The 26096-nt window shown below is 38.9% G+C and overlaps 1 protein-coding gene across 2 annotated transcripts in view; it reads right to left on the minus strand.

The window, feature by feature from the left end:
* Positions 1-626: 626 nt before the first annotated feature.
* The window catches only part of NUP205 (nucleoporin 205), a 95065-nt gene continuing 69595 nt past the window's right edge, over positions 627-26096 (minus strand). For both annotated transcript variants that reach the window (XM_045792582.2, XM_045792583.2), the window contains exons 31-43: positions 21996-22144; positions 20571-20762; positions 19589-19710; positions 17858-17996; positions 15995-16121; positions 11084-11160; positions 8745-8873; positions 8400-8526; positions 5471-5637; positions 3822-3945; positions 3313-3441; positions 2665-2738; positions 627-1129 (exon numbers count right to left, since the gene is read on the minus strand). In XM_045792582.2, coding sequence (XP_045648538.1) covers positions 977-1129; positions 2665-2738; positions 3313-3441; positions 3822-3945; positions 5471-5637; positions 8400-8526; positions 8745-8873; positions 11084-11160; positions 15995-16121; positions 17858-17996; positions 19589-19710; positions 20571-20762; positions 21996-22144 — 1709 coding nt within the window. In that variant the 3' untranslated portion in view covers positions 627-976. The remainder of the gene's footprint in view (positions 1130-2664; positions 2739-3312; positions 3442-3821; positions 3946-5470; positions 5638-8399; positions 8527-8744; positions 8874-11083; positions 11161-15994; positions 16122-17857; positions 17997-19588; positions 19711-20570; positions 20763-21995; positions 22145-26096) is intronic.

Consider the following 26096-nt stretch of genomic DNA (forward strand, 5'->3'; position numbering starts at 1 on the left):
AAAAATATGCTAAAAAGCCATTTGGAAATGATACAATTTTTTTTAAATTTATAGTTGTACTATATTTACAGTTATGCTATATAACTATAGTATAGTGTAACTATAAAAATATGGTTATACTATATAACTAAGTATAAATTTTCTGCTACTACATGAGTCAAGACTCTCCCTTTCTCCAGTCTCTCCTATATATTAGGCTAAAATAATTGATGGCTGGAAAGGGAAAAATGGACTTTGAGATGATGTAGTCACTTGAACACAAGTACAATTGGGCAAGAAGGGAGTGGTGATTGTATACGTTCTTTTGCCCTAATCGTAGCCATCATATATTTTTTTTTCATTATATTAATTACATGAGAAATATCAGCAGGTGATTAGTTTGGGAAATTTCACAATCATTTCTAAGGAACAAATGCAAATTATTATACTGTCATTTACATGCAGAAAAGAAAAAAACAATTTTAGGAAAGAGATGGCTTCATTTCTTGGGACCTTTCTGTAATACATTCACAGTACTGAGTACGCTACTCTGTTAAAGAGCATAGCTATAGTTTGTTGTCTGCTCTACCCCACGAAGTAACCCTGAATATGACAGAAGTGTAATGTAGACAACAAGGGATAAAACATTAGCATTTTCAGATTATGCCTTTAATATAACATTCAGAATTATATACCTAAAGGAAAACCACCACTGTGGGAATTTTATTTGTTGGATTCCCGTTAATGTTGATCATTTTCTAGGTAAAATTTCAAAAGACTAACCATACATTTGTTTTGTTTCTTTTTTTAAAAAGTGTTTATTTTTTTTACTAGCGAGGTTGGAACCAGGCAAAAAAATTTACAGAAAAGATGTCCATATATAAAGAAAGAAATAGCAAAATATTTTTTGGTCATAATTTAGAAACAAGCTAATCTATAAAAAGGGGACAGTTTTCCCCAATTCATCTCTTCCTCAGAAGAGCATAAGCACAGGCTCTCAGTTCCTGGATATCCTCAGCAGGCCTCGGATACGTCTGACAAGAGCTTGTATGAAACTATAGCGAGATCGAACTTTTGAGTATAATCCTTCAATGTCCAGAAGTTTCTTTTGTAGTGATTCTCCAAAAGCATTGATGGCGTCAGCCTGAAGCTAGAGGTAATAGATATGACATGGCGTTATTAAAATTATAGTCTCAAATATTTTTTATTCTACGTCTTCCAATTTAAAATACCTTTGAATTTTTGTAATGTGGTCCTTTCTCATGTACCAAATTAACTAAACGTTAACATTTCCATGCTAGAATTTATTGGTATAGAATTGTTTTTCCCTCTTTCCTGTCTTGTATAAGTGTGTAAAATCTTAAATAGCAGCAAGTATGGATCCTGCTGTTGATATATGGGCATATACACAAAAACATTTCCTGAAGGGCAATACAAGAATCTGTTAGGAGTGGATGCCTTTGGGGAAAGAAACAAAGGATAAGTTGGAAAGAAGCTTTTACTTTTATTTGATTTTTCAATTGAAAAAAAATTTGCATGTGTTTATTTTCAAAATATATAAATAGAGGAAAGGAACCTGATACACACTTTAGAATTCATGTATTTTAGAATGCATATGTAGTTTGGGATGGATTCTACTGGTATTATACTGAAACACTAAAATCAAGTGTAAAATTAGATGACTCTACTGCCTTTGCTTTTGCAGTAAAATCAAAGAGTAAGAAGATTATTTATTAATCCTGCATTTTGTCTAACTATGACAGAGCAGTCTAATGAAACACAAATAGTCATTAAGTCAACACATAGTTATCAAACATCTTCTGGAAGAACTATTCTTTGGTTAATTCTGCCCATGGCCTCACTAAATATTGGCTTCCCTAAACAAGCCTAGCCAAAACATGAATTGCTCTTATGAAGTCACTTAGAGGGCAGATGTAGTCAGCGCTCAGATGAGAGCATGCCCTTCCCTGGATAAAGCCCAACCTTCAGCTTCAAGAAAGGCAGTGACCAAGAGGGATTAGGAACGAGCAGAGCCTTTATCAAACCAGGGCTAGGGACAGTCAGATGCCTAGCAGGAGATCCAGTTGTAATTCAATTTATCTAACATCACATACCCTGCTAACTGCTTTGTTCCCAAGACCCCTATTAGGTTCATGTGAGGTTTTTATGTTAGTTGTTTTTGGAATGCTCTTCATTCATTCCAATAATACTGGTCAAGAGGTTACTAAAGACATAATACTGTATCATATTATAGTCTCCTGCAATGGAATTTTTAATGGCTGCTCACAATCTCTCCATTAAATTATGTTCTGAAAAATTAAGTGCTAAGTGACACTTTGTGCTTATGAAGTCCACAAAGTTAATCTAAAGAAATTAGAAGTTTCTGGATCACAATGCCTACTAACAACTGAACTCTCACTATGTTCCTTCCAGGCACTATTGCCCTAGGAGCCTCACATACGAAACCTCATTTCATCCTGACAAAACTCTGAGACTGAACTATCATTCCCATTTCTTCGGTGACGAAACAGAGGCTCAAAAGTAAGTTGTTTGAAGTGCCATAGCTCTTAGGCAGGCCAGAATTAAAATCAGGTCTTTGTGTACAATCCTGAAAATCATCATCTTACTAACATACTAGACTTTTCTTTCAAAAACGAAAAAAAGAATATAAGAATAGAACCTTACCTGGTCTATGTCATGTTGGCTCACTCCAGTCAGTCCACTTCTAAAATCCAGGTTGGTTTCTGAAGTGAAGGAATCTGGCAATAAAAGACACAAACAAGCCAGCTTTACAAGTATGTATCTACTATACGGTTGAAGAACCTAAGACAATGAACCACAGTGTCACCAAAAACAGGGGTCAAGGCTGAGAAATCTATCTCAACGTCCAAGAAATGGAAGCCCTTGGGAAGCAGTTCACTGGTCTAGGCCAGGGTTTGCAGCCTTTTCTTCCATTTCTTTCCCTCTAAGGGATCCAATACATGTTCATGGGTCAGAGAGGCTCACTGTAGCAATAAGAAACGTGGCCTAGGCTGACCCACATCCATTCTTCTGGAAAATTATTTGTGACCAGGGGACTCTGGAGCTGGCCAGCCCTTAACTGCAAGAAGCTAAAGAGCGGCATCTAAGATGTTCTTATGCTCCACACACTCCCCCATGAATAGAAGTAAAATACAAGAAACAGCTATGTCCAATAACTAAGTAGCTCTCGATTGCCCAGTCCACTCTTAGTAACCCGGAAACGTAAAAAATAAATAAAAAATGTAAGTGGTTTTTCAAGGCACTGAAATCTATAGGTATGTGTGGTTCACTAATTTTCAGAATAAAGTTTACCTTGTAGTCTTCTGCTTTTAAACAAGGTTCTGGAGGCAAACAAGGAATCTTGAGAATCCGTGGGCGTGCAGTGTAACAAGTAGTACTCCAGATGGCGCCAAAGAATAAATAGGCAGGTCTCTATGATAACTACAGAGAGCTCAGACTAAAGGAAAACAATCTCATCAAACCAGTTTCTGAGGAGGAAAACAAAGGAGAGACCACACCACTTCGTGATGTGATGTACCCACGGCCTCAGTCTAACAGAGAGGGGAAAGGTTCCTATGTCCCTGCCTCTTGTCCAGACAGAGTGACTGTATTCATTATCAGGATTACTAGCTCACTCTAAAAGATAAGAAAAAAAAGTAGAAGTTTGGAAACAGATCGGGCATTGACTGGAAAAAAAAATTATGTCCCTTTTCATAGTGTTGATGCCCAAATAATGTGAAAATCAGTAAACAGTTCCTACATTTAAAGATTCTCTTAAAGGTCAGCATTCAAGTTCCCACTGTGATTTCCATTAAGGATACAAGAACAAAGGGAAAGCAGTTTGGCTCGATTGTTGATCAACTTCACCAAACGCCGTCTTGCTAGAACATATTTCTGGGCAGTGGAGATTTTCTCAACACCAACAGGCATCACAGACTGACACAACTGAGGACCAGAAACAAACGCAGTATTAGCGATGACATCAACTATAACAGACACTTCGTGAAAATCTATAGAGAGGGTCGCTATGACAGGCACTGCGAAAAACATTCAAAGAAGTTTAAACATCCTTGCAGACAAGAGTTATTATCTAGTCAGGAAGCCGATAACCTTAAAAAACTGGGAGCCAAAGTAGCTGAATTCACAAATGAAGATTCATCTGCTGCTTTCTGGAAAAGGTCTTATCTCTGAGCCAGACATTTCCAATTTGCTGAGGGGCCGCCCAACCCTGAATTTCCTGTCCAACTAAAACAAAATGCAATGGGAGGTTTTTCAGGCCGTAGGTTTAACAGTGCCGTGGAGAATTTCTGTAACAGCTGTCCTGTATCTTCTGAAGAAAATGTAAAGCAGACTTCTACAGCATAAACTAAAATAGGCTCGCCAACCCAGAAGCTCCCTTCATCGCACCTCTGCTCGGCGTGAGCACAGCGGTCCGACTCAAACTTCAGCTGCTGGGTTTGGCAGAAGGCAAAGTGAAGTGGGGCTGGGAGAGCACCCCGTACTTGACTGCAGTTCCTCCTGCAAGTGCTGGCGGCGCCCGAAAGCCACACGTGAGGGGCAAGGGCTGCCAGAGGTAAACCACCCCGTTCCAGGGATTACCTGAACCCGGCAGTTACTCCTGCCTCGGGACTCGCTAGCTGTGTGGCTTTGGGTAAGTTATTCAGACTTCCAGGGCCTCCATTTCCTCATCTGAGAAAACAGGAGTAGTAACAGTACCTGCCTCACGTATGGAGACAGAACTTGTAGCCCAGGGCCCGGCACATCGTCACCACCCACCACACGGTCCCTAGGATTACTGCAAGAGCGCAAGAGGGAGGACGCTTTGACTGCTCTGAAGAGTGACATGGAGTTTTTCAGGACAGTTGGTGCAAACGAGGAATGGCAACATGGTTCCACATCCAGGCTGCCCCAGGCCACCGGGTGTAGTTCAGCCGTGCCACACGGGAAAGAAGGCAGCTGCTCAGGAAGCAAGCCTAGCAATTCTGCATCGTTCGCTACAATACATTATCAGCGAGTGACTCTGCGTCACCGAGAGCAGGTAGTCAAGCCTTATGTGCCATCCCACGTGTCTGAAATATTTACTGAACAGATACGGAAGATGCTGAAGGCACAGACGTCTTACTGAGGGGGTCACTTCTACTGAGTTAGCATCTGCACCAGAAACCCACATTTCTCAGCACGGGTTTTAGAGTATAAGTTACCAAAACTCTTCTTCGAAAGCCAGCTGCCGTTCTACCGAGGGGCAGGCGGAGTCCCGAACAGCTGCGCTGTCTGCCATCCAAGCGTTCCCCTGCTTACCAGGCGCGGTGCCCCAGGGAGGGACTCTTCTTCAAGCCACACAGAGCAATCACTCCAAGCCCTTTCATCTCGCTGCATGCATCCATCACAAGTCGGACACAAGTACTGTGGCCCTTATTCGGAAAAGCAATGGCTTCTCAAAAATCTCCACAGCTCATTACAAGATTCATACCTCTTTGATCTCGTCTGGTGGAAGTTGCTCTACATTCTGTAGCTTGTTGACACTCCGTCGATGGCTGTCATAATAGCTGAAGAAATCATTAGCACTCTGTTTCAGCAGGTAGACAATAATGCCCAAACCAGGCAGGCGCCAATATGGAATCACTGGAGCTTGAGTATCTAATAGGGTTGATAATAAAACACAATGTCCCACTTATAAGACCCGTTTTCAACAAGGGATGCCCAGGAACTGCAGGGCATGTGAACTACTATCCAAACCAACCCAAGACTACCGAATACTCCTGACAGTTCAGAGGAGTGGTGAGGAGCTACTGTGATCAGTTATGTGTATAAAGCTGGAGCCCTAAAGAATAAGGAAATCTGGCTGGTGGACATGACAGAACTTTCCCTTTATTGGGGGAAGACCTCTTTGAGAAATCTATCACAAACCTTTGCATCCAGCTCCCCCCTCCACAAACCCCCGCCCCGTGAGCGCGCACACAGCACACGCGTGCGCACACACACGCCATACACACAAGTTTGGAGTTTTCTGAGCCCAGGTGAAGAAGAATTCCTGCCTCACCCTACAGCTCTAGTTATATGAATTCATTTCTGGTCTGCATCTTTCTGGTTGCTGGATTCCCCGCTCAAAGTCATTCTCCCAAGAGAAGGAGAACACTGAGATATTAAAAAAATATAATTAAATTTAAACTTCAACAACTCTCTTACCACCATAAGTCCATTTGGGTAGGAAAACAAAATGATCTACCTTTTACTCAACTAGCTTCCGATGAAGGTGCAAAGGAACCATAAGAAGTTGGGAAAGTCGTTCGCGAAAGAAGAACTGGAAGAAATGGTGTAAATAGAGCCGTTTCCTCTTACAACTGAGGGGTTCCTTGAGAAACACCTTAGTAATTTCAAGTTCAAGTTGGAGATAATCTTTAATGATTCTGACTGCCAAGAATAGTGCAGGAGAGACTGTGCATTTGCTTCCTTCCCCGCTATCTCCCTTAACTTTGCTTCAAAGTCAGAGTTAATATGTTTTCATGAGGAGAGGACGAGAGAGAACAGTTCCTTGTCAGTGGATGTTGCCACCAACCAGGACATCCTAGACTCATCTGAGTTGCCAGGTTTCCCTTTCCAGTCTTCAGTGAAGATGTGACAGTCTCTACGATACACAGCCTTCTCCTAGTGAAATTAGGGACTCTGGCCCAGGCAACATTTAGATGATACCTACTCTGGTAGGAACACATCCAGAAAGAGAATGGTCTAATGATAAGCCTATCAGGAGTTCTCACATGCTGACTTGCTCATACCTAGAAAATATGAAGGTGTGCAGAAGCGACCAGACTTAGACATGAGATGAGGACGGCTCATGACAAACCTGACTACAGAAACAGATTCTGTAGGAGACGGCGTGAGGTCTAGGCAGTAGAAATGCTAGAAATGCTACAGGAGATGGCCCTAAACCACAAGTGATAGCACATATACTGAACAATAACAGTGACGATTGGCAAGAACGAAAATAATGATAAGTAACACTTAGGCAGTGCTAAGTACCAGACACTGTTCTAAAGCACTTCACACTGAGTAACACGTTTAATCCTTACAATAATTCACTGGAAAAGAGCTTGTTATACTCCCATTTTACAGATGAGGAGACTGAGGCACAAAAAGGCTAAGTAGTTTTTCTGAAGTCATAGCAACAGTCGTTTATAGAACTGGACTCGAATCTAGGCAGTTCAGCACCAGTCTATGGGTTAAACTGCCCCTGTACAGCTGAATGTTCCTGAACCTACCACACTCCTACCCACTCCTGTGGCTACAACTGGCAAAGGTAGGTATGCAGATTAAACCTTTAAAAAGTCTGAGGAAAAATAAATACCAATATATAAGGCTTCATAAAGTTCATCCTCCAGTATTAAAGATCTAAGAATGACCTGGTATGTGAAAGACTGCCTCAAAGTGAGAAGAAACCAAATGAAATTTTAATAATTACTAATGACACATTATTAGCATATGATTAATGTTTTTGAAGAATAGATGACAAAACTACAATTTCATCTGAAAATGTTATGAGCAGGTTAAATTTGTTTTAAATGTTAGATTCAAGGGAGAAGAAAGGCGCCCCTTGGACACTTTATAATGGAATTACACAGAGTTAGTTCTCAGCCCATTTACATGAGACAGTGGTTATATGTTGTTAAACTAATATATTTTTCATAACATCATTCTATTAAATATTTTATGTGATTAAGTAATTTTCAGGGAAAATAAGATCTTGAAGAAGATGAAAATGTGACAAAATGATTTTCAGAAACCTCACACAGAAAGCTTCTGGAAGTCAGCAGCACTGCATTCCATTACCAAGCACCACTAAGATCCCAATGGGCTTTGTCTTCTGAGTGCCCTACAGGGTAACAGCTTTAATCAACCCACAGCCCTCACATTCTAGATCTTGCCTGCTGTGTCCTTAGAAAGTCATAACTATGTCAGCCCACTTAGCATCTACATTTTACTTTCCCGTGGTATAGAAATTTGGAGCTATACTACAAGACCCAATTTAGACACTGCTTTCAACTTAACATGATTTCACACATAAACCATGTGTTACATTTGTACATTTTTCACCCAGCGAGCTTACTCACCAATCTTAGAGCCTTTCTTTGGGGTCTCAAATACTATCTAAAGCCATACTCTCCCCCCAAAGCTCTTCTAAATTTATCCTCAGAAAATCTTGAATTTCTCTGTCCTCTCAAGCTCTCTAGCCTGTCCACGGGACTGACAATAGTACCTCCTTACTGACACTTCTTAAAGTCATTTACAGATTTTCCCATTAATTACACATTGAGAAAAAAAGTGCATCTCACTGGAGCCAACTAGAGCTTGTCTTAATCAGAGAAGCTTAATCTTCAAATACAGAAAGAAAGAAGCAGGCTCACCTTGCCGGGGTCCATCTCTATTAATGGTTTCTGACAGGCTAGGGGTGAAGAGACACACAGCATGCTGAAATGTGGGGGAGCTCTGTAACATGAGTGACTGGCAATATTCCATGACATTGGCACAGATCTACAATGGAAGAATAACAGTAACAAAATTATTAGTTCCCCAAATGCCCAAATATGGAACTCCAGATCTGAAGGAGAACAAAGTTACTGATCAATTTGTAAAATTACAAAAAAATTAAAAATCAATTTGCAAAATCACTCCCATCTGTTATTTTTATCACATGCTTCCAAAAACATACAAATGTTCAAGAACGGATACACAATGCCCACTCCTCTTACCTGCTGCATGGCCAGTTCGAGCTCATCTTTCTTGCTCACTCTATCTCCTTCCACATTATCATCTTGAAATTTAAACTGACGCAGTCTGTCAGAGCCCCCAAAGCGGCTCAGTAGTCCTAAACACTGGCGCTGAGAAAGAGAAAGATATTTTGTTCATATCTAATTGGGTATGTCTAAAATTAGTGACCTTTCTTTGAGGGATATAAAAAAGAGAAACTCATTGGGGAGTGGAATCACTCTTTAAAGAGTCTGATTTCTTACTTCCAACTGAGGCAACTGAAGTTAGCCCTATTAAAATTTGCCTTTTTGCAAATGCCATTTGCTTAGCAGTCAACTCATTAAAAGAACTTTTTTTTTTTTTTTAGCAGTTCATCCCCATTACATTGTAAGCATTAGCCAAATAATTATTCTGTATCACACCAAGTAATTCCTTGGTAGATACCCATTAAATAAACACAAGTTGATAAACAATGAGAAGCAAAATGAGATGACAAATAGACAACACTTTGTCACAAGCACGTCTGTGACAATTTTGTCAAAGAAGGCTCAAGTTTAAAGACTGTTTCTCCTAGGGCCACTTCTGGGGACTCCATAAACAGGGTGGGAACACACAGGGAGCCTTGGCAGATAAAATGGAAATGTCATCTGCTTGAAATGTTGGTACTTTTCACCTGACAGTACAATTTTTCCTAAGGTTCTTGGAAGGAAAGGACAAGATTTTCAGAACTGGCAATATATCTAGTGGTTGAAATCAGAGATGCGGGTTCCAATAAGAGGTACCTAACCTCTTGCCATGTGACCTACAACAGGATACTTAACCTCCACAAGCCTCAATGCTCGCCATTCCTAGGGTGCAAATAGCGATTCCTACCCTACGACATTGTGGTCAGGATTATCTGAGACAATGAATGAATCATATTTACATTTGTATACAGTACTCTGCACATAACATGTGGACAATAAAAACATGTACTTTAAAAACTGGTATCTCACACACACACCTAGGTACACATACAGACATCCACAGATATGATATATAATAGCAAGACTGGGTAAGCCAAAACATATTAAAAAGACAATATAAATTTATTTTGCCAAAATAGTTATATCTATTTTTAAAATAATACCTGCTGTTTGCTATCCTTACTGACAAAACAGATGCACTAACACATTTCTAGAGGTCACCTTATGAAATATCCTTCAAAAATATCTTTTTCTTCCTACCAACGAAAAAAATTAGAAGACAAAAAAAGAGAGAGGAAAAAAAAAAGAGTATTTGGGTTTTGCTGGTAAGAGTGCAACCCCTTCTGGAGTTTGATAATGACTCAACATGTCCTGTGTGTGTGTGCACCCTTGGGCCCAGTGAGACCAGTTAGGTTATCTCATCCATAGCTCAAACATTTGTACACAAAAAATGCTGACAGCGGCAGTTTTCTTTTGGAAACCTGAAAAAACAGTTCGCGGAAAGACGGTTGGTTAAGAAAATCACTGTATCAAAAACAATGAAATATAAATTCTAATATATAAATACAATTATTCTGAAGCCAATCAAAAGTGAAGCTGTTCAGATCAAAGCAGGCCAGGAGGCTCCCACAAAGGCTGTGATAAATATTTGGTTGGCAAGCTATCTAATATGTCTGAATACATTAAAAGGAGATTACACAACTGGAAGAGAGCTTGGAAATAAATTAGAAATGAGTACATAAAAACCAAGCAAACAGGGGCGCCTGAGTGGTTCAGTTGGTTAAGCATCTGCCTTTGGCTCAGGTCATAATCCTGGGGTCCTGGGATCAAGCCCCACATCAGGCACCCTGGTCAGTGGGGAGCCTGCTTCTGCCACTCCCCCTGCTTGTGCTTCCTGGCTCTCTCTCTCCCTCCCTCTGTGTCAAATAAGTAAATAAAATCTTTAAAAAAATAATTAAAAAAACAAAAAACCAAAAACCACCTACTCACTCTAGAGAAAACATAATGTTGCACCTAAAAGTAACCTATCACCCATTCTTAATCATAAATGACAAGTGCTGATCTAATCAAAATTATGATATAATTATGTGCATTTCAGTGGTTGGGGGGTAGTGTTGTGAGAAATGTACATATTATACAGTGGAAGAAAAAGAGAAAAGAGATCAAAGTCTAATCCTCCTCAATAGAAAATCAACAAATGTTTCCTAAAATTCAAAAATAAGCATATTATTTAAAGATACCAAAAAATCAATTAAAACCATTAAGAGGGTTTGCCCAAATCCAGGAAACAAAACAGGGAGGATGGATGAGAGGACTGTTGGACTTTGCTGTAAGTCTTATAGAAGCTACTGTTTAAAGAAGTAAGAATCAGTTACCTGGAATCTTCCGATATGTCCCTGTAGCTCCATTAGCGATCCTTCATTTACGTCAACATCAAGTTCATTTAGTATACCTATAAAATTAGCAATGCTTTTAAATATAGTTTTATAATCAACAAAATTAAAACATTAAAAAACCAGGAAGAGTGGTTCTAGCATTTTATATTCCTTATATATAAGAACAGACAGACTTGTCATGAAGGAGCTTTGGGAAATACAACATCACACAAGTTATACGTTCACCACTACATGTTCATCTACATGCAATCCAAATCTAGATTGAATTCGTAAATTTAAAAGGTACTTTTTAAAGGTTTTGACATAAATCTACTTTTTATTTATAACCATAAAAGTTAAAATTTTCTAAACTTGGCAGTAAATTACATTCTCATGAAAGAATTTAGGATATAAAATACTTATAATGATACACATTTCTTTTTTCATTTAACTCTCCTAGGTTCTGTATCATTTGATTTTTTCTTTTCCCTTAAAGTACAGTTTGCACATACACAAAGAAGTTCCCATTCAACTTCTGTTTAGACTTTTTACAAAATTCTTAAAGTGATCAACCTCTCATAGTACGAGGGAAAAAAACCCTTTATTTCTATTGAGCCCTCCAGGCAAACCCACTGGTTTCTTCTTTGTTCCACGGCTGTGGTCATGCTGAGGATCCACCTGCACCTGTCTTACTCACCCTAACTTTCTGTTTTCACAATCCCTTTAACTCAGTCCTTACTTCCAAGCATACACTCCAGAGCACGTAACCCGGAACCTTATCCTTTGCTCCTCATAATGACAAGACCTCCTCTTTCAAGATTTCTCAGCCCATGACCTCACACAAACCTACAGAAAACACTCCTATCATTTGGCACATACTGGCTTGCTATACCTCACCTGTGCCTCATTACTCTACCCCTTCCCATCTCCACCTCCTCTGGGCATCTCCTCCCAGAATCACTTTCTTTTCCAGCTTATCAAAATCTACCCTGCCACAGAGGACTTTTCCACACTATTTGGAAATATGTTCAGGTTTCCCTTATACTCCAAAACAAAACAAAAACAAGCAAAAACCTGGTTAATATGAAACTCTTGAAATATTTTTTCAACATTTCCTGCTTGTAATTTTAAGCCCTTCTTTCCCATCCTACCCCTTGAAAGCTGGATCGTGTATCTAACACTACCATGGAATTCAGGCCTCTTCCTCTTTGTCCTCAAACTTCCTGATCGCTGCAATGTGTGTTGCTATTCCCCAGTTCTTTTTTTCCACCTGCTGCCTCTGTTTAAAAACACTACTTGAGGGTGCCTGGGTGGCTCAGTCGTTAGGCATTTGCCTTCGGCTCAGGTCATGATCCCAGTGTTCTGGGATCGAGCCCCGTATCGGGCTCCTTGCTCAGTGGGAAGCCTGCTTCTCCCTCTCCCACTTTCCCTGCTTGTGTTCCCTCTCTCGCCGCCTCTCTCTCGGTCAAATAAATGAATAAAATCTTAAAAATAAAAAATAAAAAATAAAAAAATAAAAACACTACTTGAGGCACCTGGCTGGCTCAGTCAGTGGAACGTCCAACTCTTTAATCTCGGGGTTGTGAGTTCGAGCCCCACACTGGGTACAGAGATTACTTAAAAATAAAATCTTAAAAAAAAAAAAAAAGACTACCAATTCTCAGTTTCTGTAAGACCCTTCTGCTGTCAGTTGAGTCCTCTGTGTTACCACTTGTATCACTCTCAACTCCAACAAAACACTTTCCAGAATATTTGTGGGTCATGGAAAAAAATTAACCTGCTGGTCAGTATTTGAGGAGGTAGGACATACCCAGTATAAGGCTAGGCAATATAGGGGACACAGTTATAAATGGACTTATAATTTAATGGGAACATTTAAGATTAAAAAAATACATAGTAAAATTATGGGAGAATACAAAACGTCATCAAGGGCTAAACTGTGCAAAGTAGGGTTGATAGGAGTTAAAATTGTTAAAAGTTTGTTTAAAAAAATCTGGAAGGGTATTTGACATTATCTTCCAAAAAAATTTTAATATATATATTTTACAGACCAAGCACTGTCGGGAATTTATCAAGCCTACCACCTCAAATCTACAAAAATGCATATACATATACACATAAACACACACACACACAGAGTAATTAAATGCCACATTGTTGGAAATTTAAAAAAAGACTGGAAACAGTAAACATGTTACAGGGGTCTGGTTAAACAGCAGATCTGGTTAACTCTCACAACTGGAAAATTATGCAGCCAATTTAAAAGAATGAGGTAGGAGTTCTATGTGATGATGAGAAAAGATCTGGAAGAAAGAACTTACAGAGCAGTGTGCATGGCATGGTTTCATTTTTGTAAGGGGGGACAATTTTACACCATATGCACAGAAATTTCTAGAAAAATAAATTGATAACTAATTCCTTTTAGAGGATAGGAACTGCTGGTTATGGTACTTTCATTCTGTTCTTTTATTTTGTTTGAATTTGTCATGAGCATGTTAAAAAAAACTGTGCTCTTCTGAATACAATCTTAATATGGTGACAGAGTCAAATGATGCTATTATAAAATACAAAAATTTTAGGCATTTAAATAAATTAATGACAGGAGACTTCATGAATAAAACCATCTTACCAGAGGATTTGATAAAAGGTAAATTCTCTTTATACCTAACTCAGCACTTTTGGGTGAAGATGGCAGAATGATGTAGCATCACAAAATGTCCCTCCTGGGTCGCCTGGGTGGCTCAGTTGGTTAAGCGTCTGCCTTCGGCTCAGGTCATGATCCCAGGGTACTGGAATCGAGTCCCACATCAGGCTCCCTGCTCAGTGGAGAGTCTGCCTCTCCCTCTCCCTGTGCCCCTGCACCCCACTTGTGCTCTTTCTCTCAAATAAATAAATAAAATCTTTAAAACAAACAAACAAACAAACAAACAAACAAAATGTCCCTCCTGTCAGGGTGCCTGGGTGGCTCAGTCGGTTAAGCCTCTGTCTTTGGCTCAGGTCATGATCCCAGGGTCCTGGGATTGAGTCCCACATCGAGTCCCACCTGAGCAGGGAGTCTGCTTCTTCCGCTCTCTCTACCCCTGCCCCTGCTCGGACTCTCTCTCTTTCTAAAGTCATTAAAAAAAAAAAAGAATGTCCCTCCAGTCATCAACCTAAAAAATGAATGAAATTCATCAAAAGAGGGTTGGGGTGGAGAGACTTATGCCATCAATACTGAAAAATGGTGATGGCAAAGGAAAAAAAATAAAGAAAATTCTGGTGAAGTAAGCAGCTCAAGCTCATGACCCTTATTCCACTCCTCAGACGCAGTGTGAAGGAAAGAAGATAAACCAAAAACTCTTGCAAATTCTCATGGAGACTCTTCAATTTGCAGAGAAGCCTTTTAGAGTTATTAGGTAAGGCCTACAGAAATCAAGGGAAAACCGTTAGGAAGAGAACCACTACAAAGCATGGTGGGACCTTAGCAGAGGCAAGAAGGATGGCCTGACTGGTTTCATCTAAAGACACTGGGATGAGTTGGGGAAATGAGTGTTACAAGCCTACAGGACCGAGATACACGACTGGGTGGAGTGGAAGCTGCACTCTCCTCAGAACAAGCAAAGGCTCCAAGTGCTTCAACAGGCACTGTGCTCCGCCCTGACAAACACTCTTCCTCTCCCAATACAAAGGGCTCAAGCACCGATACCCCCTGGGGAGGAAAACATATTGGGGTTGGTGGGGTGGAACCATGGGCTGGCCTCAGACTTGGTAGCAACACAGTAATGGAGGTAGGACAGCCTACGAGTTGTACTGCCCAGGCTCAGAAGCCATACTGGCTGGGAAACTACATCACCAGTATTATCTAGGTGACTTTCGAGAAGACAACCTCAGTTTCCTCATCTGTAAAATGTGGAAAATAATAGTTCTACCTCATCAGACTGTTGTGAGGAATAAATAAATATGCTAAGTGTTTAAAATAAGGACTTTGGCACATTATGCTTAATAAATATGAGCTATTATCATGAGCTACAAGTTCTGAGGGAAATAAAATCATAATCAGCCATGCCATCTTTCAAGAATAGAGGCAACCTTTAGACATTCATAAACATTAGAGAATTCACAGACTATAATATACTTTTTCTTGGGGGAGGGGACCTCAGTACAAATTAAAAATACCAAGAGACAGGGGTGTCTGGGTGGCTCAGTTGGCTAAGCGTCCAACTCAGTCTTGAGATCTAGCCCGGCACTAGGCTCTGGCACCAACTCCATGCTCAGCGCAGAGTCCGCTTGTCCCTCTCCCTCCCCCTGCTCTCCCCCTACTCACAAGCGCTCTTTCTTGCTCTCTCACATGCACTCTCTCTCTAATAAATAAAATCTTAAAAAAAAAAAAAAACCCAAAAAACTAATAGTCTTTATGCTCTCATAGTAAAGAAACATTTGTCTGGAATTCAGCAATGTCTTCAGTTTCTCTTCAATTAATTCTTTAATCTGTGAAATTCATGTAAAATTAAATAATTTTCTAAAACTACACAAAAAAGGTAACCTTGTTCTCGTAAGTCACCTCAGTATGTCTCGGTCTCTGTCCCTCCTGTATGTGCATATACAGGAAACAGTGTTTGAGAAGCTGCTCACCAAACGTTAACATGTGACTTCGCTCTTGCTTCGGTAGCACGAAGACTAAAAAAAGCACTTGGTAATTTCTAGGTAGTGAGGTTTTGAGTATTATGTTCTTGAGCTCTTTGAATTTTTTTGTATGATCATATATCATTCTTATACATATAAACTTACTAATTAAAAAAAAAGCAGTTAACTCTGTTAGTACCAATTTCAAATTAAGTCCTATGTACTGCAAAGCCGTAAAAGCCTCATTCTATTAAGTGTACGTCAGTCTGTAAAGAACTATTCAAAGTCCATTCAACATAATCAACTCACCAGGAAGTGCTGCTTTACTGATAATTCCTGTCAGCAGAGCCAGTTCCTGCAAAGACCCAGCACTCACATCCTGACAGCGCAGGATTGCTTGTATGGTATCGGAATGTGAAATGAGAAACTGCAACACCTGAGCCGAGGAAAAGGAGGGGAAACGGAAAAAAGAGCGGTCAAGATGAGCACATTTTTGAAGTACCACATTCAATGTAACGAATCATAGTGAATGTAATATAGCGACTGTCTTTTGCATTTATGCAGTTTATTTCTTTAAGAAGCAAACATTTACCTAAAATTCATTAGAAAGCCAAAGATAGAGATGATTTCAAATTTTAGGAATTACTGTATTTAGAAGCTAGAGTAGAAAAGTATAACTTACAACTACTGTATGAAAACTATTACTTGGCCCTTTTTTATTTCTCTTATTTTTGTCCAAATGGAACTAGACCAGGAGTTTAAAAATGACTCACTGAATTTAAGTTGCTCTATGAAAATCTGACTAGCTTGACATAGGGACTATCACATAATAGCTTTTGTTTAAGTCTCCTTTTGATATAATACGAATGAGATAAAAATCCTGACCTCCAAACTCTGCCCTTCCACGTGGCATTTTCTAGTGTACTTTCATGGAGGAATCCAATTATTTTCACATGTGGTGTCTCCTCAACTAGGTCTATAAATGCCTTGAAGGCTGAAACTATGCCAAAACAAGCTGAACGTCTGAATCACTCAGGAACTGTGCCCCCTTTTATTTTTTATTCAGATTCCTGGCCTTAGCCCATAACTGTTGGAGGTAGAACTCTGTAATCCCCTTTTTTTTTTTTAAAGTAGGCTTCATGCTGGGCCCCAATGTGAGGACTGAACTCATAACACTGAGATCAAGATCTGAGCTGAGATCAAGAGTTGGACGCTTAACCAACTGAGCCACCCAGGCGCCCCTCGGTAATCTCTATTTTTAAGACAAGCTCCTTGGGGGTTCTGCCACAGCTAGTACAGAGTGGCATTGGAGAATCTTGTGTCATCACAATGTCCAACTTCTAATAAAAAAAACTTAATCTCAATAAAGGAGAAGACAAGGAAAGTCTTTGAGTTTTAAAGAAGAGACTCAAAGGCCACGTATGGAAGTGGCAGGATGTACTAACACAGCATAAAACAGGTGCCATGTTAGAAAGAGCAGAATTCTACCATGGTGACATAAGCCTGAACACTGATGGCAGGGAAAGCAGTGAAAATTACCGTAAAGTATTAGGACGCAGTTCCTGCGGGTATTGCAATAACAGAGCAATACAATAAAAAACTGCAGTCATAATGATAAGTCTAATCAGTGAAATGGCTAAATTATACACTGTATTATTAGTTTAAAGAAACAGATTTTGTTTTGAAGGTTTCATTGAAAAGGGATGAAAATAAAACTAATTTCTGGTGCTCAATGAAAAAAATTATTACTTAGAAAATTCACTTATTTCAATTACTTCGTTCTCCAAATATCACAACCCAATGGGCCATTATCATATATCTTTCATATTTTCTGCAAGGCCTAAAATAGCGTACAGCCTCTCAATAAATCCCTGGTTAAATTACATTTTAGAAGCCGTTTATTCCTATCACAATAACCGCTTCCTTTTACGGAAAAACAAATTTAGAGATCTTTCTTTCCATCTCACTATTCTATGCTTTGCTGTGGGGTTTCACTCAAATAAGAGCGGGCCAATGAAGTTCACAGCAAAGCACAAGGGGCTGGCTTTCGACGCCCAGGGCTGCTACAGACAGTATGACGAAGGTAAAGTCACGGGCGCTGTCTATGCCTCGGGTTTGTGCAATGGTAAAAGGACTCTGCATGATGCCTTCTACACCCAGGACTCCTCTCACCTGCCCCGCTGCCTGTAAGTGCTGGGCCGTGCTGGACGTGAGGATGACCTGGCACAAGCGGAGAGCCGGGAGCAGGATCTGCCGGTAGCGGTCCACCGGGGCCGGGATGAACACTGGCGGGTCCCTCATGCCGAACATGCTTCATTCATTTCCGCCCAACAAGGAGAGAGTGACAGTCCAAGAGTTAAGGGACGCTAACAGTTCCTGACCATCTCCATGGCAAACAAGCCCAGGTGCCTGATTAAGATGTGAAGCTACTAATGAGAATTCTGCATCCCACATCAACAGTAAAAACGGAGTTATTTCAATTCTGAAAAATCCTGGTAAGAAAAATCTGCATAATGTGAAGACAATGCTTGGAAGCTCCTCAACATAGTTATTCTACTCTAAATGCTCCCGTGGGCCATAGAAACTATAAACAAGAAACAGATAAAAACAAAAGTTATTTTCTCCAAATTTCCCTCTCCTGTACGCAAAGCCAGAAATGAGTCTACATTGCCCATTATATTAAAAAAAATCAAGATTTTAAAAAGTTAAAATCATTTCACTTTTAAGATTAGGTATTAATAAACTATCATTTATTGTAAATGTTTGTATTTAGATTTTTAGACAAAAGAAAATGGTTGCCTGTTGAAGGGAAGGGAATGGAAACAAAATATGGAAATAAATAAGAGAAAGGCTTTGCATAGACAAGTGATTAAATGCCAAGAGCTGAGGAATGTAATTAACTCAATCCTCTTTACCTAAGGGGAAAATAATAACTCTCATGTTTAAAATTTTAGAAAGCAATATAAAAAGCCATTTCTTTTCTGAAGGTAAAATAGTTCTACAGTTAATCCTAAAACACTCAAATATTCAATTTGGCAACGGATCTTTTGAAGAAAATTAGTAAAACTGACCTAAGTGTTATTTACTGCTAAGAGGGTATGCTAACAATGTTGCAGTCAGGTTAGACAAAAATGAGAAAACAAACAAACAAACAAACAAACCTACATTCAAACTGAACCGAGAAATCTGTTAAAAACCTTGAAACTTAAAAATAGTTTGACTAAAAGATTTCCAATGTGCAAGCAGTTGATAAAATGCTACAATGAGAAAAATATAAAATACTATTCAAGTCATCAGGAATAGGAAATACACAACAAATTATAATTTCACTACACTACTTTAAAGGATCACTATAACTAAAAATAAATATTCTTTTTTTTTTTTAAGATTTTGTTTATTTAGAGAAAGAGAGAGAGAGCACAAGCGGGAGAGGGGTTAGGGGAGAGGAAGAGAGAATCTCAAGAAGACTCCGTGCTGAGCTCAGAGCCCGATGTGGGGCTCAATCTCATGACCCTAAAATCATGACCCAAGCCAAAATGAAGAGTCAGACACTCAATCAACTAGGCCATCCAGGAGCCCTTAAAAATATATGTTCTATTGAACAGAACAATAAAGTTGGGAAGAAAAATATTTACCAACAAAATGCTCTCCTTTTCCCTCTTACATTACTGCTCTAAAATGGAAAGCATTAGGTCCCTCCTACTTTCACCCTTACTAGCAACTTCATTTTTTAGTAAATGGCAGGGACGCAGGACCCAAAAAGAGTCATCAAGATGAAAAAGTACTGCTCAAACAGAATGATAAACCAATGGCAAAATTATGTTTGGAATATCTTTTTTCCTCACTGATCCTTTACAGTGAAGAATTAGTAAGGAAACAACACCAACATATATGGACACTTACCCCTGTGGGTCCATCTCTGGGCGCATGTCATAGACCTGGCATTGTGCCAGTCTCACTATCACCCCAGACCTCAGCAGTTCTAACGCACCCTGCTGTATTTTAGCCACTCTTGTAAGAAATGCCTAAGAAGTTACAAAAGAAAAAGCATCAGTATAGAAATCATATCCAAGGGCCTCAGATAAAAATGAGACTCTCTCACAGCATATTTCTGATCTTTAATCATACTTAAAAGAAATTCCGAGCTAGCTATGCAGGGGCACATTATACTACGTTTCTCACAGGATTCTATGAGGATTGAGTGCCTTGCATGAAGTAAGTATTCAACTCAACTCTAGTTTTCTCTTATCATCATGTGGGCATATGGAAGGCAGGGAAGATTGTTTTGCCCACCACTATATCTCTAGTACCTAGTGCCACATCTGGCATGTAATAGGTATTTAAAAAATACTTACTGAATAAACGAAGGAGAGAAAAGAACTTAATAAGGAATCTAAGACTTCAGTGCTCCTATTATTGTGACATTGTAGTATTTTCAACCAGGAGGAAATAGAGAAAACAAATTTGGAGGAAAGGAAATGATGGATTATATACTGTACTGAAAATCATTAAACTAGAACCAGCACATCTACACTAGAATGTTTACCAGGCAACTAACAGAGTCTGAATTTTATTGTGAAGAGACAATTTTGCTCATTGCTCTCCTCAGAGGACTGAGTGTCCTATCATTCACCATCAGCAATAGCCTGAATGAGCAGCAGTTCCATTACCCAACCAACCCTCTCAGGATCACTTCGACTCAACTTTAGCATGCTTAGAAGATGCACTTCTAACACATGTTCCAAATTTCAAACTCCTTAAAATGATTACAGCTTACATGATAGAAATATTCAAAATGGCGGCCACATTAATGTTCTTTAATGTATCTATAGCTCTAAGAGGAAGTGAGCAGTTGATTTAACTTCAAATGAATATAAAGCCTTACCATTTTGGATTCGTAAGTATAAAGGGCTTTTAGAAGGGGAGGTTGTGGCGTTAGTAAGCTCTGCAAAGTATGGTCATCTTCTACCAAGCTGTCCACAAGCACCTTCAAATAGCCACTGTTAGAAAGATACAAAAGCCACTGCTGCTGCTTATCTACGGAGACAATCCGATCAAGTAGAGCCAGTGCCAGCATCTGAGGGAAGAACAAATCACAGTCTGAATCACGGAGACGGCCACCAAAATCATTGACAGAAACTGCCTTTCTATGTGAAAATACTTAGAACTCTTCTTACACGGGGAATGGTAGCTTGCAATAATATTCTTATTTTGTTTTTTTTGAGAAACTGAAAGCTATGTATACAGAATCTCGATTTATTAGTAAAAGGAAGAAAGGGACTTTTTAAAATAGTTTTTTTCCTAACTGCGAAATTTTACACGCTCATTACAGGAAACCTAGAAAACGTAGAAAAGCATATAGAAAATATGTGGTCTGTTAACACTGCTAATCCATTTTAGTCTCTCTCCTCCCAGTCTTTTTTCAATGCACAATAACACCTAAACTTTTTTCAACATAATTGAGAACTTACTACACAGTTTATATTTCATTCTATTCCTTAAAATCTCCTTTCCCATGGTCTTCAAATACAGTTGACTCTTGAACAACATGGGAAAAAGTTACAGTGGAAAATCCACGTGTAACTTTAGACTCCCCACGACCTTAATTAGTAACAGCCTGCTGTTGACCAGAAGCCTTGCGGGTAACATAAACAGTAGATTAACATATATTTTCTATGTTATATGTACTATTTACTGTATTCTTCCAATAAAGTAAGCAAGACAAAAGAAAATGTTATAAAGAAAACCATAAGAAGAGAAAATACATTTACAGTGCTGTATTCTATTTGTCAAAACAGATCTGCGTATAAGTGGACCCATGCAGTTCAAACCCATGTTGCTCAAGGATCAGCTGTATATGATTTAAATGCTATGAAATTTTCCACTGGCAGGAAGTTATCTTCTCACTGCGTTATCACCAGTGTGACACGGTATTTTAAAGAAATATAAATGCAAATTCTCCTCCAGAAAGCACAGAACGACATATTCAGTATAAAAGCTGTGCATCCAGCATTCTCTTAACTGAGATCTTCCTTAAACAACATTTCTACCAATGTAGGGCCAACCTCACAATCCACAAGAAGATTATTCTGAGGGAAAATTCTGAACAAACTGAAATTCTGAACAGAATTAAACAAAACATACAAATAAACAATAGAAATTTCAAATCATACCAAATAAGAAAATTCACTAAAATATATTACAGAAAACAATTCTCAATATGCAACATGCATTTGAAAGTTGATTCAGTTTATACCTTAATAAGTCAAAATATTTATTCAATTTTTCTACTAAATAGGAGTTACTGTACCCTTCCAATCTCATGACCATCACAGGCATCTCGACAGACCACTTCCATGAGCGCAGCGCCATAGCTCTCAATGATGGCTATGTTTTCTCGCTGTAATTTGCTAAAAACATCTTCAGGGGCTGTCAGCCTTTCCCACATAGTTTTCTTGGCTAAAAGAAAATATTTAAAACACTCCAATAAAAAACAGTTTGGTAACCGAGTAATTACACCTCATACACACGAGAAAAAAATCCCTCCATTACTCCTTGTACCCAAAGGCCCACCAACCAATGGGTCTAGGCAGGTGAACTTCAAGGACCCAATGCAAACATTCCATGTACGTACACTAAGATAACAATGGTATTAGGAAAAGGATAAACTAGCTATTCTCAAAGAAATCAAGATGAATTATAAGACTACAAGAGAACCAATATCTTGTGTTTATTCTGCTAACCAATCCTTTATTGAGATCTATGAGAAATGTAGCTAAAAAAATCAGATACAATGTAGACAAATATCTGCTTCCCAAAAAATCAGATAATTTTATTCTTTTATATTTTTAACTGACGTACTTATTAAAACAAAAAGTATACCCTGTATGATGGCAATTTAAATATACAACGATAACTAAAGATATGATCATACATTTAACACGAGATTCATGTAAACCTAGAAAAGTTTTAAAAATATATTACATAAAGCCATGACCTATATTTGAAACCAATCTTATGACTTTTTTACTACATAGCAGTTATCCTTTAAAATTAGGGAAAAGCTCTCAAGATGAATTGATCAGAATGGAGAGTAAAAATGAAGCAAGCTTGGGGCGCCTGGGTAGCACAGTAGTTAAGCGTCTGCCTTCGGCTCAGGGCGTGATCCGGGCGTTATGGGATCGAGCCCCACATCAGGCTCCTCCGCTATGAGCCTGCTTCTTCCTCTCCCACTCCCTCTGCTTGTGTTCCCTCTCTCGCTGGCTGTCTCTATCTCTGTCAAATAAATAAATAAAATCTTTAAAAAAAAATGTAAAAAAAAAAAAAATGAAGCAAGCTTAATCATGAAAAATAAAAGTTAACCCACATTGTGGCCTACACTCCATTATAAAGTTTACATCAGGCAAACTTTCAGTATTAATATTTTTTCGCTAAATATTTTTACCACTACTATGAATTTTCAGTTATTTTTAATCTCAAATAGTGTCAAAGGAGGGGACGGTTTTTACATTTCTCAATATGTCACCTCCTTAAGTCATATGGTCCCATCTACTTCTCAGCCTCATCTTCCGCTCTTTGCCTCTCCCACTAGCTGCCACCACACGAGCCTTTCTGTACGAAATTTACCACTTTGGTCTCAGGATCTTTGTACTTTGATCTCTCATGGTTTTCCCTGGGTCTTAGCATGGCTGCCTCCTCTTCTTCATTCCAGCCTCTAATATCACTTCCCAACTACATCTGACACTCCCTACACGTACACACACACACAGAACACAGTACTATTGTATTTTCTGCATAGTACCTATTTACCAGGACCTCAGGTTGTGTTACAGTGGGATTCTGTTTTGTCTACCACTAGTCTCCCAGTACTTAGCACACTGGCTAGCACAGTAGCACCAGTATTACTGATGGACTAACAGCTTAAAGAAGGTTCAGACACTTGCCCCAGGGATGCCACCAGAAGCCCTCAGGATGGGTGTTCAAAAATCCAGTCTGCGGAGTTACTGCATTTTTTCTATTTTACACATAGGGTTGCCACAAAATTCTGTTTGAATACAGGTTTTGAGTAAAAGTCTGAAAGCCACCATTTTATAGTTTATTTTAGCCACAAATTATGTATTTCAAACACAGCTGAAATGAGGGTAGAGGGCTGCTGGAACATTACTCCACAGACCCTTCCACATGACCCTGAGATCTCTGCAAGAACCCCTGGGCTTCACAGTGAAAACTGAAAGCAGTGATTTGCAGAAAACCAGGAGAGGTATCAAAGAAATAACTTGATTTTCATTTTCAAACTGTGAATAAGATCACCAAGTTCCACATACTATTTATGCACAGCACCATCTAGAAATAAGAAAATTCTAAGTCTGCAATAATTTTAATTAGAACTTTCATTTAAATTTCCATTTTTGGAGGATAAATTAGTTCATTAGAAACCACCAAGTTGTTTTTTAATACTCCAAACCGTCCCTTCTTTCAACGTACCTTAGAAATCACTGCCATACAAACTTTCTAAATACCAACTTCATATCACTTTTCCCAATAATTTAAAATGGCTATCAACTGCTTAAGCCAATTACCTCTAACACTGCAATTTCATTTTCAAGGTCATTAATAATATGGTCCTACCCTCTCTACTTGACTTTATTTGCCATCAGCCTTCTCCCTTGCGTATACCCAGGACATCCTCCTTAGTCTTTACTCCCTCCCAGTTTGGGCCTTGCCTGAAAAGCCCTCCTCCATTTACTCCTGTGTAAATACATTTTTACCCGCAAAATCCAGTGAAAGTCTTGATCTCTTTTTTTCTCTTACTTCTTATAATTTATACTTGGGGTTTGAAAACTAAAGGCTGAGGGCAAAATCTGACCTGTTTTTATAAAGATTTAATGCAACATACCCACGGTCCTACATTTGCAGTCTCTGGCTGCTTTCGCACTATAATGGCAGGGTTGAGTACTTGCAACAGAGAGCATATGGCTTGCAAAGCCTAAAATACTTACTATCTGGCCCTTTACAGAAAAAGTTTGCTGGCATCTGGTCTATACCATCCAATTTAACATTTTCTGTTTTATAAATACATATATTGTCATTTCTACTAGAATATAATCCTTATGAAAATAAGAACCCAATTAATATTTTCTGCTTCTTAGAATAAGTGAAAATAACCAACCACCAAATGATTACTGATTTTTATTTGTATTGTGAAAAACTGGAAATAATCTAAATGTCCAAAAATGGGTAGGCTAAATAAATTATGGTATTCCATAAGTGACAAAATGTACAGAGCTATTAAAAACATACTTAATGAAGAAAAAAGTTCATAAAATACTGAGTGGAGAGAAAAGGGAGATTATAAATAAATATTAAAATGATGGCTGGCTGTAACCAAAATGTTGTGGTAGTTCTTAGCAGGGTAAAATGTGTGATGACTTCTTCCTTTTGTTTATTAGTATGTTCTAAATTTCCTACATTTACTATGTATTTTTTTTTTAAAGATTTTATTTATTTATTTGACAGAGATAGAGACAGCCAGTGAGAGAGGGAACACAAGCAGGGGGAGTGGGAGAGGAAGAAGCAGGCTCATAGCGGAGGAGCCTGATGTGGGGCTCGATCCCAGAACGCCGGGATCACACCCTGAGCCGAAGGCAGACGCTTAACCGCTGTGCCACCCAGGCGCCCCTACTATGTATTTTGAAGCAAAAAAATAAAAGCTAAAAATTTTTTTTAAATGCCTGATTATTAACTCTAAGGTTCTCTGGTTCTTTTCTCTTGTCTTTTTTTTTTTTTTTTTTTTTTTTTTTTTTTTTTTTTTAGAGAGAGTGCATGTGTGTGTGCGCAAGTTGGGGGGCAGAGGGAGAGGGACAGAATCTTAAGCAGGCTCCCCACCCAGCTTGGAGTACAACACGGGGCTCCATCTCACGACCTTGAGATCATGACCTGAGCCAAAATCAAGAGTCGGTTCCTTACCCGACTGAGCCACACAGGCGCCCCACGTTCTCAGGTTCTAGAAGAAGTGATGAGAAATGTACATCTAAATTCACAGCAAGAAAAGAGCCTACACGTAACTACATACACACACATAGAGCTATAGCTAGTGTTTTTAAGCCACTTACTGGAATCAGACCCAAAAGAATAGTCAACAGCAGGCAAGATGCTCTATAAAATCCTTTTAGTCCCACTACTTTATGACTTATAGATGTACTTATACTATAATGCCAGATCATACTAATGCCTAGACCGTACAAACTGAAAATCTCACAAAAGGATTCTCACAAATTTAATAATGGCAATAGATTGTCTTTTCTAACCTCCTTTTTAAAAAAGATGAATTGATATTATGGTTTCACAAAGAGCAAGAATATTCTTGCTCAAAAGTCATAAGAGCCCAAAAGAATTATGAGCAGAGCAGAAA

This window comes from Ursus americanus, chromosome 3 (assembly GCF_024610735.1).
Source record: "Ursus americanus isolate L20-20 chromosome 3, mUrsAme1.1.p, whole genome shotgun sequence".
NCBI lineage: Eukaryota > Metazoa > Chordata > Mammalia > Carnivora > Ursidae > Ursus > Ursus americanus.